Source organism: Muscardinus avellanarius (assembly GCF_963383645.1).
Source record: "Muscardinus avellanarius genome assembly, chromosome: 2".
In the NCBI taxonomy this organism is placed as follows: domain Eukaryota; kingdom Metazoa; phylum Chordata; class Mammalia; order Rodentia; family Gliridae; genus Muscardinus; species Muscardinus avellanarius.
In genome coordinates this window covers 41,867,218-41,882,517 of record NC_137787.1, presented here as the reverse complement: position 1 = coordinate 41,882,517, position 15,300 = coordinate 41,867,218, and the positions used below count along the sequence as shown (strand labels likewise).

At 39.9% G+C, this 15,300-nt stretch overlaps 1 protein-coding gene across 1 annotated transcript in view; it reads right to left on the bottom strand.

The window, feature by feature from the left end:
* The window catches only part of HECW2 (HECT, C2 and WW domain containing E3 ubiquitin protein ligase 2), a gene marked incomplete at both ends in the record, with an annotated part of 238,319 nt that extends 236,797 nt beyond the window's left edge, over positions 1-1,522 (bottom strand). The window contains one exon of the mRNA XM_080690058.1: positions 1,231-1,522. Coding sequence (XP_080546184.1) covers positions 1,231-1,522 — 292 coding nt within the window. The remainder of the gene's footprint in view (positions 1-1,230) is intronic.
* Positions 1,523-15,300: the final 13,778 nt, after the last annotated feature.

Sequence of the window (15,300 nt, the reverse complement as noted above, 5' to 3'; positions counted from 1 at the left end):
TTTCCTAATTCTGCTTTCCTGACTATAGCTTTGGGTTAATTTAAGAATTATAACTCTGAGCCGGGCCTGGTGGCGTACGGCTGGACCCAGATAATTGTACACTGCAAGATATTTAGCAGCACCCTTGGCCTGACATCCTCCCACCCAGCTGTGACAACCAGACATCTCTAGATACTTCCAAACGTCCTCTAGGGGGCAAAATTGCCCATCTGAGAAGCTCTTATATGCAATAAGTAGATAGGTCTTTTTTTATTAATTTATTCATTAAAAAAGGATAGTTAGCTTCTAATTTACATTTATTAAAAGCAACAATCTCTCTCTATTAAAATATCTGATGTTAAATTTCAAAATGAATTTTCTTCATTCAGAGAAAAAGTCCTCAAATTTGGGGTGATGTTAGATTCTTTATTTTGGAGTTGGATTTAGATTTTCCTTGTGGTTAGTTCATAGGCTTTGATTTTTGCTTTCAGATAAAGAGACGTTTTACTTTCAGGCACACTTCATTCATCACTCACTCTTCTATGACTAACAGGTGCAAATGAGATACACAGAGCTGTGACTGCTTATGTTAAAACAAATAGCAACTATTTCTAAGTCATTCATCAGAAGGACACTTTTCTCACCTAACTGATCAGGGATAGGTTCAAGGAATTTTGAAATAAAAAAGATGTGTTAGACTGCAGATTGCTCTTAATGAAACCTAAGATACAAAACACTTTTCTATCTCTTATCTGAATCTAGATATTTTGCCAGTTTAAAATTGACACTCTATGTTAATAACCACCTCATTCCAAAATAGAACTCCTGATCTAAGGCAATGGGAAGTTTTAAAAAGACAATCCCATAATATCTGCAGGTTCTGGCATTTAATTGGGTAGGAATCTAAACATAAAATTCATCTAAGCAAAGGTACAACTGACTCTCCTCCCCCAAGCAAAGCAAGAAAATTCCCAGGATCATCGTGTGTGTGTGTGTGTGTGTGTGTGTGTGTGTGTGTGTGTGTGTGGTGTGTGTGTGTGTGTGTGTGAGAGAGAGAGAGAGAGAGAGAGAGAGAGAGAGAGAGAGAGAGAGAAAGAAGAGAAGAGGAGAGGAGAGGAGAGGAGAGGAGAGGAGAGGAGAGGAGAGGAGAGGAGAGGGAGAATACTTTGCCAGGAAAAGAGACAGAACAGCATAATGTCTTCATAAAAATCTGTGCTCTCAGCCACATGCAAGTCCATTCCTTCGACTCACCTATATGATAAAGTCCGATCCAGTCACTGGGGTCCACCTCCTCTTTAATGTCCCAGAAGATGATGAGGTTCTGGGCTTGGCCCAGCGTGTACTCATACATGCTGGCAGTCAGGCTGGAGCGGCTCTCGGAGGTCACCAGGTCCGTGTCGCTGTTGGCTCGCTGCAGGGTCATGTTCTCGGGCATGGAGCTCTGCGCAGCAAGGCTCTGAAGATTCTCTGGACTCAGCGTGTACCGCATCTGGGGATTTCGACGCCGCACAAAAAGCAGATGCTCCCGGGCTGAGCTAGCCATCCCTTCTGCCTCTCTGAGGTTGGTGTCCTACAGAGCTGCAACAGACAGACAAGCATAAAATGTTAGTGCTGCTATGTAAAGAACTTGGCTTAAGCTTCCCAGACATAAAGACTTGAAGAGTGTTTATTAAAGTCCAACCGTGTAATAATCTTCTGCTGTCAAAAGAAAACCTATTATTCTACTGTCAACTGATGTCAGAAATAATTTCTATAGCCTGAGTTCGCATGATGGCAACCTGTCACACACCTGTGGCCCTCAACTGCACTTAGCCTGACTTCCTCCCCGCAAATAAGGAGGGGATTTCTCTACCATCTCTTTTAGGTCTATCCTTTCCAAACACCCCACCTGCAGAATGGCATCCTCCTCTCCTTTTCCATCCCACACACGTTATTTATTTCCCACTGCAATTAAATTTTAAAACAGCAAGACAGAAAATTTTGACACAAACTAAATACAGTTGAAATGTACCACTGAGTATAAGTTCAGTTGCTTGGCTCCCTCAGCATAAGACTAACATACTGAAGTCATTTTAGGAGCTGGCTCAAACGCCACTTCTTCACTTAAGTGTAGGGGCATGATATGTAAACATGTAAGGTCCCACACTTCCTCATCTCTCCTCTATGGCTTTGTTTTTCTCTATAGCAATATAGCAATTATGATCTGATGCACCACACCATTTGCTTATTTATTTGGCTGTTATATCCTTCCTCAACTAGCAAATAAGCTTCACAAAAGCAGCAATTTTCATCTGTTTTGCTTGCTGCTTAATCCATAGTGTCTACAACAGTGCCTGGTGGATAGTAGGTATCAATATATATTGTAAGTTTACATGTATATATAAAACAGATAAAAGTAATGGTGAGCATCTTTCTCCCAGACACACTCTTTGACATATCTCAAGTCTCTTTTTTCCTTCTTATTTATGTTTATTCTTTTTTTTTTTTTACTAGAGATTGAGCCCACGGGCATTCTACCTTCAAGCTACATCCCCTCTTTATTTCTTATTTTGAAAGAAGGTCTTGCTAAGTCTTGCACCTGCTAGCTTCCTGTCTCAGCCTCCCAGTTAAGGAGATCACAGATGGGCACCACCACACCAGGCTGCGTTCCTTTTCTGAGCCTGCCTCTCGCCATCTTGACTTTCTGGTTGATCCATACTACTTCAGCCACCTGGACCGTGGTAAACTATTTTTTGGCTATTTGGCCTCCATCTAAAGGCACAGGGACTTGGATAAAGCCTCCTACTGACAGATGCCCATGGAGACTCTTTCCAAGAACTGCAGACTTCAATCCAGCACCTTCAAGGTTCTGCCTTCCAGCACTGCCCTGTTTGCCTACAGGGCCACACTACCTCACCCACATCCTCTGGCCTCACATAGAGGAAACCACGCTCCATACTACCCCTTCAGCACTACACAACCCACGGATGCATTTAGGGCTTAACACTTACTCTGCACCAGTACTGCAGATTGGTACCTTTGACATAGTATATTTCATTTAAAGCCCAAACTTTTTGAGACTGGAAAATTAGCATGAGCTTCCATTTAAAAACAAACAGCTAACTAACCTTGAGTGTGATATTTAAATGACAACTGGCAACCTTGGATACTGAATCAGCGAGGAGGGAGGGAGCAGGGTTCCCTAATTTGTCCTATTCTGCCATCCATTTCACAAACACTTTGGATAAAGAGGACATGGTTTCAATGATAGGATTATTATTCTTGCATATATATTTATTCAAGTGACACCTGCCATAAAGTAGATCTCATACTTTTACCGCTATCTCTTGAATTAAAGTAACTTGGATTGGTAGGCAAGGTGTCCCATATGCAAAAGACAGAAATATAAATGAGTAGACCAACCGACTTTCCTGGTTTTATGGTATTGAGTCTTATACTCTTCCTCCTCATAAAGTTAACACTTCTGTTTTCTTACAAAGACTATGAGAACTCAGACATCATATCCTATAACAATCTCCAACCTATGAAACCTAAGATGCAGTTCAATCGCCAATCTACTTTCCTGTTACTGGATTGCAGCAAGACATTTATTTATTTTTTTTATAAACTCAGTGAGGCAAATACTACTTCAGCTTCAGCAAGAACTATAAATAATTAACTCCTGACACATTGCAGTCAAATACAAAATGCAAGCTACACATAACTAAATCATTCTTCTCAAAGAAATAAATAAGCTAGAGACCTTATAGGTTTAAACCACAGTAGAAGAATTACTAATAATTATTCTGCCTTAGAAAAGTGAAAAAAATATATGTATATCCAAATTGTTGTTGTAAAATGACTTCTAAATAGTAGGTTAGTACAGTAATAAGAGAATAAACTCCAAAGCCCAATTCCTGGATTTTGGTCATATCCCTATTGTTAATTCACTCTGTCATCTTTGACAATTTAATTCCCTGTGCCTCAATTTTTCCCACTGGTCAAGTAGGAATGTAATAATACCTGCCTCATAAAATTTTGGAGAGAAATTAAAATTTATTATAGAAAAGACATTTAAAACAATTGCATAAGCTGGCCATGGTGGTGCACTCCTATAATCCCAGTACTTGAAAGGCTGACAGAAGAACCCCAGGTTTGAGGTCAGTCTCAGCAGTCTAGTGAGGCAGTGTTTCAAAATAAAAATAAAGTAGGGTGGTGGTGTAGCTCAAAGGTAGACTGCCTCTGGGTTCAATTGCCAGCACCAAAAATAAATAAACAAACAAACAAACAGGGTTAGGAGTATATCTCAGACATAGAATGCCCATGCCCATGAGACAAATCCCTACCTAATACCACCAAAAAGAAAAAAAAGAAAAAAGTAAAACAGTGGCATTTACTAAGTTTATTTATTAATATCACCATGTGACTGCATTCTACTTTAACTATATCAAGTAAAACTGCTTTTATGCTTCCACGATCCCCCTCACTTACAGGATGGGATGTTACCACCCTCTCCTGTGCAAACCTCAGCTGCTGACCCAGAATCCAAAGTGCCCTGTAGGCACTGAGAAACCCATCTATCGAGGAGCCCAAGCCTTGAGCCCGGAGCCCTGACAAGAGCCATTCTCCAGCCCTGAAGCCACAGAGAAAAGCTAAACCATGGCTTTCTCAAGACTGGCAAGTTTATTCACTAGTTGGCACCTCCCATGTGGAAGGCATTAAGGAAACCGGAGAAAAGAAAAGGCCCTGCCCAGTGAAGCCTGCACTCTAGCAAGAAGAGACCAAGAGACAGTGAGTCAAACCTGACGGAACAACGTACTTATTTTCAGTGAAAACCCAAGAAGACCCAGTAATGTGTAGATTTTCTGGTTTAAGGAAGCCCTGCAAAATGTATGAAGCCTCTACTACTATACATCTAGCATAAAGCTGCAGAGTATCCTAAACAGCAAAAAGGGAGGGTAAGGGCTCTTTTCAAAGCCTTTCTTTTCCTTTCCAAAAGACTGTAACATGGCCTTGACCCTCCCAGAACTTGAACCTTTGGAAGAGAAGACCAAATATTCATATATGGAAGAATGCAATCTGCCACAACAGCACTTCCTGTGCATGCACAACTCATCCAACCAGGTATACTATATCAACAACACCTGATAGCACCAGAAAGTGATAGGAATATTATATTTGCAAAGTATTTTACACTTTGCAAAACTTTTGTATTCATAATCGCAATTGAGACACCAGAATGTTGTGAATTAAGTGTGACAGGTAGCATCACCTTTGTTTTCAGATGAGGAAACTAATGCTTTGTGAGACAAAAAGTTGGCTGGAGGACATAGAAAATGTGTGGCGGTAGCAGCTACATTTGATGTGGTCCTTAAAGAATTAGAAGAAAAGTATAAAGAACATTCTAACTGGAAACACAGGTATAAAGAAACTACCAGGAAAAGAATATGGAAGGAAAAAGAAATAACAACAAGAGGCTTCAGAGAAACCTGTAAAGATGTGGGAGAAACCAAGCAGGAGCTTTGATGGGGAGGAGTCAGGCTGGGCTACTACAGACACACGGGAAGCCCCAGATGATGCAGAAGATAGCCAGCTGGAGCTCGGTCTGATTAATTAAGACTAGCCAAAGTCACAAAGCTGATAAAGAAAAAGGGGGCAGGAGAGAGTCACCCTCAAATGAGAGAAAGAAGGGGAGGGACCGGAAGTGGAGGAGCAGAGGGACTGGAGAGAACAAAGTCAAGAAAGGAGGGACTCCAAGAAGAAGGTCAAATGTCAGCTGAAGTCCTGAGTTATCATAACACATGAAAACTAGTAGAACAAGGAGAAAATTAGTGGCCTTAGAGAAAACAGTTTTGCATGAAGTATAAAGGCCAAATTTCTGGGGCTGGGGGAAGGAGGTTGGCAAGATGAATGGGGGTAAAGATGCGTCCCCAAAAGAGTAAAAGGAAGGAGGCATGCAGTGGAGGAGGGTCTGGCTCAAGACAGTGACACGTTTGTTTGCTTTTCCATTTTGTTTTGTCTTAGGGTAAGAGAGATTTTTGTATATTTATAATAGCAGCATAGTAACTAAGAACTCACAAAGTATTTATTGCATTAAAAAACTGGGAGAAAAGGGCCAGTAAAGAGAGAATGAAGATATAGGAAAGAAAGGAGATATAATACAGAGAGGTTACCCAGGAAGAAAAAAGGCTGAAATATATAGGACAATTGGAGGATCAGTTTTAACCAGAACTGTTCAATAGGAATATAACGCAACAGCTGGGCATGGTGGCGAATGCGTGTAATCTCAGTACTTGGGAGACTGAGATAGGAGGATCTCATATTCAAAGCCAGCCTCAGTAACTTAGTAAGACCCTGTTTCAAAATAAAAGAATAAAATAGGGCTGGGCATATAGCTTAAAGATAGAATGTCCCGAGTTCAATCTCTTGGAAGGGAGGAAGGGAGGGAAGGAAGGAGCAAAAACATATATATATATTTTTAATTTACTAGTAACTTCATTAAAACATGAAACAATTGGGAATTTTAGAAGCATATTTGAACTCAATATATCTAGACTACTATCATTTCAATATTAACATAAACAATTATTAATGAGGTACTTTTTTCTCTTTTGGTAATAAAGCATTTTTGTTTTGTCTTTCCAAACCAGGCCAGCCTCATTTCAGTTATTCAGCATCCACATGTGGCTGTGGCTCGCAGACCGCAGGGCACAGATCGCATCTTCAGGGTGGGCGCTTAGTCCCTTGCTTCCGTTTCAGCTCACTGCCAACAGAAAGGCTGTCTGTGTAGCTAGGAGAAAATACTGAACCAGCTGACAGTAATGTGTAACCCAGAATTCCTTAAGATGCCTTTTCAGCCAAATATCTAATTGGAGGAATCCTATAATCCTGTTACATGAAGACATCCAGTCTGAGGGAAAGGGTTTTCCAGAGACAATTGAGGACAGAAAGACTGACAAGTCCCAGGAACACTTATGGCCTCTTTTTGTATCTTTCCTTCTACTTTGAAGTGATGCAGTTTCCTAAAGCATACTTCCAGGGGTACAGGAGTGTCAGGACCTGTGAGAGGACTGGTAAGAGGAATGAGCTACCTGGGTTTTTGTTTTGTGTTGTGTTATTTGGAGTTTTTTCTGGAGTCTTTATTGTAGTTTGTTTGTAGTGGTGATGGCGCTGATGATGGTGGTGGTAGTGGTACTAGGGATTGAACCAAGGAACATTCTACCTCTGAGCTACAGTCCCAGCCTGATCTTATTTTTTAATTTTTTAATTTTTATTTTTTTTTTTTTGGTGGCATTGGGGTTCCTGGAAACCCCTTATACCTCCAGGCTACACTCCCAGATCTATTTTAATATTTTTTTTTTATTTGGAAACAGGGTCTTTTAAGCCAGCAAGGCTGACTTCAAGCCTGCGTGATCCTCCTGTCTCTGCCTCCCAAGTGCGGGGATTACAAACGTGCACGCCACCACGCCCGGCTTATTTTTTTTATTTTGAAACAGTGTCTCGCTAAATTGCCAAGGCCGGCCTCAAACCTGATATCCTCCTGTCTCAGCCTCCCAAGTACTGGGATTATAGGTGTGTGCCACCATGCCTTGGTCTACTTTTTTATTTCTTTATACTCATGTGGCATTTACTCTTTCTAAGTGATTTTAAATATTGCTACATATGTAGAAAGAGATACAGATAACATAGATGGACAATCTCTCTAGATAATATATAGAAAGAAAGAACCCAGGTTATTTGTAGGTCCTGTATCCATAAATCAGTAGCTGTATATATTTAAATTCCACCCCGCTTCAATAGAGTCATCTATTAAATAAGGGTAACAATATAGCATGCCAAATTGTCCTAAGGATTAGAAGTTATTTCAGCAGGTAAACAGTATAATTACTGAATTAATACATTATTTCATTTGGGGTAGCTCTAAGAGCCTGGAGAGAGGGTCCCCAGGGTGTAAAAGACAGTTAACAGATATCATGGTATAGACCAACTCGACACATTAAAAAATCACTGCAAGTCCTACCTACGACTGGATGACCCTGTTCTAAAGAAAGAAGAAGCGGGTCCCTCCTTGCCCTGCCTCCTCCTACCCACCATGGCTCCAGGCTTCCAGCTCAGAAATCTGCTCCATTCCGATACACAGGCCCTTGCGCTGTAGCTCAGGAAGAATGAATTTTAGTGACATGAAAAGAAAATCTCAATCAGGAATATTTTAAAAAGATCTCAAACACTTAAGGACAGAATGAATACAAGAGAGAAATTTGGTCTAATTTCTGTATCATCAATCTAGGTAACAACAGAATCCCAGAAGCATTAATAGAACTGAGGAAAAGTTTGGGGTGAGATTGAGGTGAATGTGATATATCCAAATAAATATGTCTGGAACACTCCTATGAGGATGGGTCTGAATTGGTAGTTATTACGGGAGCAGGGAGAAAAGAAATATTCAAATGCAAATTTCTGGCTAATAATAATCTTAGTATTAATTAAAACTGGCAACTCCAATGTATCCCTAAAAGGCTTAGCTCAGGGTTTAAAAACTTCTCCGAGCTGTTTTAATTTACATAATCTGTGTGGAAAGAAAGAAAATTGTGATGTTTAGATTACAGTGAGAGACTGTGACAAAACTGCTTTGGAAACTTTAATTTTTTTTCTTATAGAAAGTATATGTTTTTTAGAGTTCATGTTTCCATAGTAAAGATCAAACTGCAAAAATTAATTAGCAAAGTTGCACAAAAGAGGGAAAAAGTCAAAGCACTCTCAATTTTATAAATTTTTAGTTTATAGGTACCTTATTCAATATTATGTTCTCTTATGTGAAATTTTCCACCTCTGAGCTACAGCCCCAGACCTATTTTATTTTTTATTTTGAAACAGGATCTCACTAAGTTGTTAAGGCTTGCACCTGTGACCACCTTGTTTCAGCAAAGTACTGGGCTATCCATGTCTTTTTGAAATGCTTTAGAAGACAAAGATGATGGTATTGAGAAAATACTACTTACTGCTATATTTATTAAACTGAAAGGGATCCTTCAAAATTCCTGAGATAATTCAGACTTTTCATTGAAAGTATTTGCTAAGTCCTATTCTCAATTGTCTCAATTTAACATGGTGTAACACTGCTTTAAAAATAAAAACAAAAATGAGGAAACTTTCTTTTTCTAATTATGATTAGGTCTGCACTATGCTGCTTTCTCAGATAACAGACATCTGCTTAAATGACAACCAAAACCACAATCACTTTTCTTCCAGAGGTCAAAAGAGATTTAATTAACTAAGCAAATTACAAAGCGCCATAGTATACAACTTCATTTCTAAAACCAGCAGGTTTTGCTAAGAAAATATAGACAGTAACAGATGACAAATACACAAAGCAAGTGTTTCTATTTAAAATATGTTTGCTAAAAAATCTGGAGACAAATGTCAATCGACTAAAACTCATCTGAAGGACAAGTGCTGAAAGACATTGTCAGGGCATCTTTACAGACCAAGGAAGGCATCCTGGACTGGACACGTAAATACAGCCACTAATGACAACCAACATCTCTTCAACCCTTGAATTTCCCCCAAATACTCTCTCCTCTCTTCTCCTCTCTTCTCCTCTCTTCTCCTCTCTTCTCCTCTCTTCTCCTCTCTTCTCCTCTCCTCTCCTCTCCTCTCCTCTCTTTTCTTTTCTTTTCTCTCTCTCTCTCTCTCTCTCTCTCTCTCTCTCTCTCACACACACACACACACACACACACACACACACACACACCTGTTGGACCATGCTATGCTTCAAACACCAATTGTTTTTTAGTAATATAAATGAGATGAACAAAGAGGAGAAAATTGTATTCATAGTCAAGTGACAATAAAGAAAACAATTAGCCTGCAGAAGCAGAGACGTAAGAATCTTGGGAGAGAACCCGGAGCGCTCCCCAGCATGGCAGATGAGGTAAGGAAACTATCACCAATTCTCCACTTATGATCCCCCAGTGGAGCACCTCTGGATCTACTAAGGAAAAGCATTTACAGCGTCATCAGTGTTTATCATAGATAACCACATCTAAATGCTTAGACTACTTGGCAAAAGTGTGCTGCTAAAATGAATAAGAAGAAAAACTCCTCCTACATAACTGGCCGGTGAATGAAGGTGTTGTTGTTTCTGGAGATTGAACCCAGAGGTATTCTATGTCTGAACTATACTATCAGCCTTTTTTTAAGTATTATTTTTATTTCTGAAATGGAATCTCACTGAGTTGCTTAGAGCAACTGAGGCTGTCCTCAAACCTGTGATCCTCCTGTCTCAACCTCCCAAGTACTGGAATTACAGGTGCACACCATGGTGTCTGGTGGAGAATGAAAATTTGATGGACAGCCGGTGTGTCTGGAGCTCCCCTCACTTCCTCTTCCCAGATGGAGAAGTATATGAAAATGTGACTTATTTTCCAGACTGCCAGCCATTAAGAAAAATCTATTCTCCCCACAATTTACCCAATAATATGTCTTGATCTACAACATAAAATAGCCCACTTGTAAATTTAGAAAAGAAATGCAAGCAAGTTGAAATAACTTTAAATTCCAATAATTGTTAATTTTAGAGACTGAGTTTAATTGTGCTATCAGAATACTTAGCTTTAAATCACCAAATATATAAGATAAAAAGAGAAAATAAGTTGGGTGTGGTGGCACACTCCTCTAACTTCAGTACTTTGGAGGCTGAGACAGGAGGATAGCAGGTTCAAGGACAGCCTCAGCAACTCAGTGAGGCCCTATTTCAAAATTTAAAAAAAAAATAGATCTGGGTATAGCTCAGAGATAGAACACCCCTGAGATTGAGATCAACCCCCGGTATCACAAAGGAAGGGATAGAGAAAAAAATAATTAATACTTGACTTATCTTTTTCTAATCTCTTAAACAGCAAGGTTTGAAATTCAATTTAATTTTTATGCAGAGGGAAATTAGTAACTATATTCCCCTAAAACAAAATTGAGGTATAAATTTTATCCTTTAAAATATCAACTTTAAAAATGAATGCAAGAAAGAAAGAAAGAAAGAGAGAGAGAAAGAAAGAAAGATGAATGAATGCAATGAGATGTGGTGACACATGTCTGTAATCCCAGTACTTGGGAGGCTAAAACCAGAGGATCACAGGTTTGAGGACAGCCTCAGGAATTAGCTAGTGAGAGAGACCCTGTTTTAGAAACAAAAATTAAAAGAGGCTAGAGGTGTAACTTGGAGGTAGAATGTCCTAGGGTTCAATCCCCAGTAACACGCACGCGCGCGCGCGCGCACACACACACACACACACACACACACACAGGAATGCAAGTGAAAGTGCAATGAGATAGAAGCTCCTAATGTGCTGAAAGGAGAGTTTCCAAGGCTTTCCTGAGTCTTAGATGTACACGCACCCTTGGAGCCAGCGATCTGTTTCCAGGGCTCAGGCTGAGGGGAAAAGGAGTGATGTTCATCACAACATTATCCAAAACAGACAAGGGGAAAGTAAAATAAATCTGCCACAATGGAGGGATAGCTGAAGTACGGCACATCTACATTACAGATTCTTACAAAACCATAAAATTATATTCTTAACACAAGACATGAGAATTTATATACAATGTTAAGTATAATAAAAAAACTGTTATATATAGGACATAATTGTGTGAATCACACATACAAAAGAAGAGAAGACACTTTTCCAGTAGTTTTGGATAGTGAGATTACAATAAGTTGCTTTTTCCCTTGATACTCTAGTTATGTATTTTCGACAAATAATATGTGTATATCCCCAAAAAGGTATTAAAATATATCTGTACGATGAAAAGATAGTTCCAACTATTTAGGGCAGCAAATAGTTATTCTTCAGGAGTTATTAGTTAGTTGCAAAGAACAAAGCTCCCCTCCGAATAAACTAAAGAGAGGGAATTTCCTAGAAGGGTAGTGAGTAGCTCACAGAACCAAAACAGCAGCAAAAAGAACGAGCCAAAGGGTTGCTGGGTTACAGGAGCCGCCAGCATCAGTCCACCCAAGTTTATCCTCTCTCCATCTCATTGCTCAGGCCTGACCAAGGAACTCTATGGAGCTGCAGGAAGAGGGGAGGCATCGGAGGGCAGCCAGGCCAGCAAACTGAAGGCAGCCAAGGAGTGAGACCGCACAATGATGTCAACCAGCAAAGAGGAAGTTAGTTGCTATCAAATGACTAGGAAATGAATGCTGGACAAACATAGAGGAAAGAGAAAAAGAACTAGTAAAATACTAACTCAAAGTCACATGACCTTAAATAACGTAATGCAGGCAGCAAGCTTGGGAAGAATGCAGGCAACACCGCTCAGTCGTCCATCCCCATAGTTAAGAACAGACCGTTACATGTTCTGCAATGCATAGGAATCGTTTCCTAAACATTAACCTTCACCTCTAACATGGTACTAAGATGCATACAACTTCAAAATACATTCTTAAATGAGGCTCTACTGGGAGAATCGAAACAAAAATTTCATATTTTCCCTGAATTTCTAAAAATTCAAATCAATTTTAGTTAATAACATGGAGTTTTGTAATGAATGGATGCATGGATGGATGGATGGATGGATGGCTTTGTTTTTAAAACAACTACTTTTTGGTAGTATGCTTGATTATTAACAGATATTGATGGTTTGCATGAGAGAAATGGAGTTAATTCAACTTAAATTCATTTTTGTGGGGGGGTACTTGGGATGGAACTCAGGGCCATTCTACCTCCAAGCTACACCTACAGCCCTATTTTTTATTCTTTATTTTAAAACAGGATCTCACTGAGTTGCAAAGGGCCTCACTAAGTAACCGAGGCTGTCCACAAAATGTGGGGAGAAAGACATAATCAACTACTTAGAGTTTTGGGGGGTTTGGGGGGTTTTTTGTTTGTTTTTACAGGTCTGGAGATGGAACCCAGGGGCATTCGAACTCCGAGCTACACCTCCTGCCCTATTTTTTATTCTTTATTTTGAAACCGGGTCTCACTGAGTTGCAAAGAGCCTCACTAAATAGCTGAGGCTGTCCACTAACCACGATCCTCAGGTCTCAGCCTCCAGAATGCTGGGATTACAAGCAAGCGCCACCATACCAGTTTAACTACTTAGAGGATTTTAAGTCAATGCCTTAACTATGTATGAGCAACAAGCGGCCTCCCATACTGAGCAGGGCTCCTGCGCTACTGCCTGCCTTGCTTTGCAGTGTCTCCACACTTTCTCCTTCCCCTTTTTGGCCCACCTGCGGTAAGCTTTGCAGACAAAGAGAATAATCATTGCTTTATTTGCTGTGAACCACAGATTAATTCTAAGTCAACTTTATAAGCCCATAATACATACTATTGAAAAGTAGCAATTTCCCTCTGTCATGATAGCCTCAGTGCACCTGGCAGCTCATTGATGGGCAGACATATAAAAGGGGCCCAGAGTGGGATCTGCTGCTGGTAGCCTTCAGAGGAATGCAATAAAAATGATGCCCTTTTTGGCCTCCCCTTTCACCTACACATTTTTTAAAGGAATAATGGCTCCTTGAGTAAAACTAAACAAAACATATGAACATTTTATTAAACCAGAACTCTTGAAACCAAGGATTCTCTGAAATAAATGGGCTGATTGAGTCCTTACAGATGCTAGACAGATGCTTGGTCGTTGGCTCAAATTCCCACAACTACCAGAATCAGGGCTTGAGAGGAGTCATAAAATGTCCACAGAACCAAAGCTAAGAGCATTATTTTTTTTCATTTGGAAAAAAAAAGGTTTATTTGAAAAATACAGATTTCAGATTTTTTATGTTGCACTAAAATCATACATTTTGATGAAGTTCAGGGTGATAGAGGCACACAGACACACAGCACTCATTGAGCCCTCCTCTAATTTCTACCCCGCTGCCTCTCCCCCCCCCCACATTTCTGTGCTCAGCACAGTAACTGTCTTAGATGAGTTTGTGTATGTACATCGTGTCTATGAGGTGTTTCCTCCTTCAGGTCTTCCTCTCCCCTCCTGTCTCCCTCAGGTTAAGTCCCTCCCTCACTCCACTAAGGTTTTTCCTCCTTCATCTAGAGTTCTCCCTGTGTTCTGATTTCTCCCTAGCTTCCACATAGGGGGAGAAACATGCAGGCTTTCAGTTCTTGTGACTGACTAATCTCACTTAGCATAATATTCTCCAGATTTCTTTCTAAAGAGGCTAAAAATTTTCTATTTCTTTCAACAGATCAAATAATTTCAACTGATTGAATTTATAGAAGTTGGATTCCTGCTCCCAAATCCAATATAAAAAGCTACATTTGATTAATGATAGATTAAAATTGAGTCATAGAAAGAAGTCATGCAGTTAATAAATTAAAATATTTATTTTTACATAGAATGCTGCATTATTAAAATGAGAAAAATGTCATGGCCTTAAGTAATCATTTCAAACCAATTAAAATGCAGAGGAGTTTTACCTGGTGGTACTGAAAAAAAGTTTTCCAAACACTGTACACTTATCCATTACCTCACTGATACATATTTTTATTTCAAGAAAGATCCCAGGAGCCAGCCGTGGTGGCACGCGCTTATAATCCCAGCATTTAGGAGGCTGAGACAGAAGGATCACGGTTCATGGACAGTCTCAGCTACTTAGTGAGGCCTTTTGCAACTCAGTGAGACCCTGTTTCAAAATAAAGAATAAAAAATAGGGCTGGGGGTGTAGCTCGGAGGTAGAATGCCCCTGGGTTTCATTCTCTGTACCACACCAAAAAAATAAAAATTCCAACTACCCCTTTGTAGCAGTGATCTTTTCTGTCATACTGCACAAATAATGGATAAAGAATCCTTCCTAAGAGGAAAATGCCCCCCTCCCACAGTCTGGTGGTATGAAGCCCTTGGTGGTCAGCCAGGCTGAGGACCAGAGAGATGCTGTGGGAATCCCTCCAGCCTCAACCCAGTGTGTCTTAGACAAGGCCGACTCCTGGGTTCTTCCAACATGTTTTTCTCTTTGCAAAGGAGGGTTTGGGTTAGAGGTTTCTGTCCAGTCTTAAAGAATCCTCAATAATACACTAGATAGGTCCATAGCTTAGTACACAAAACATGGATAATGGGTGAATGAAACAAAACAAAAAGAAGAATTTGAGTTGACTAAAAAATATGGTACTTAGCCAGAGAGAGAGTCAGGGGAAGAAAGACAAGAAAAAGACCATGGGGATTGGGTGTGATGAATATGTCTTCTAGGAGGCTAGGGTGAAAGGAACATGAAAGAGACAGTGTCCAAGAATATGACAACAGAGAACACATTGTCTAGACTCCAATCCAAATCTACTGATCATAACCCACCCAGACATCATATTTGCAATATGTTCCACAGTTGATGCTGATGAATGC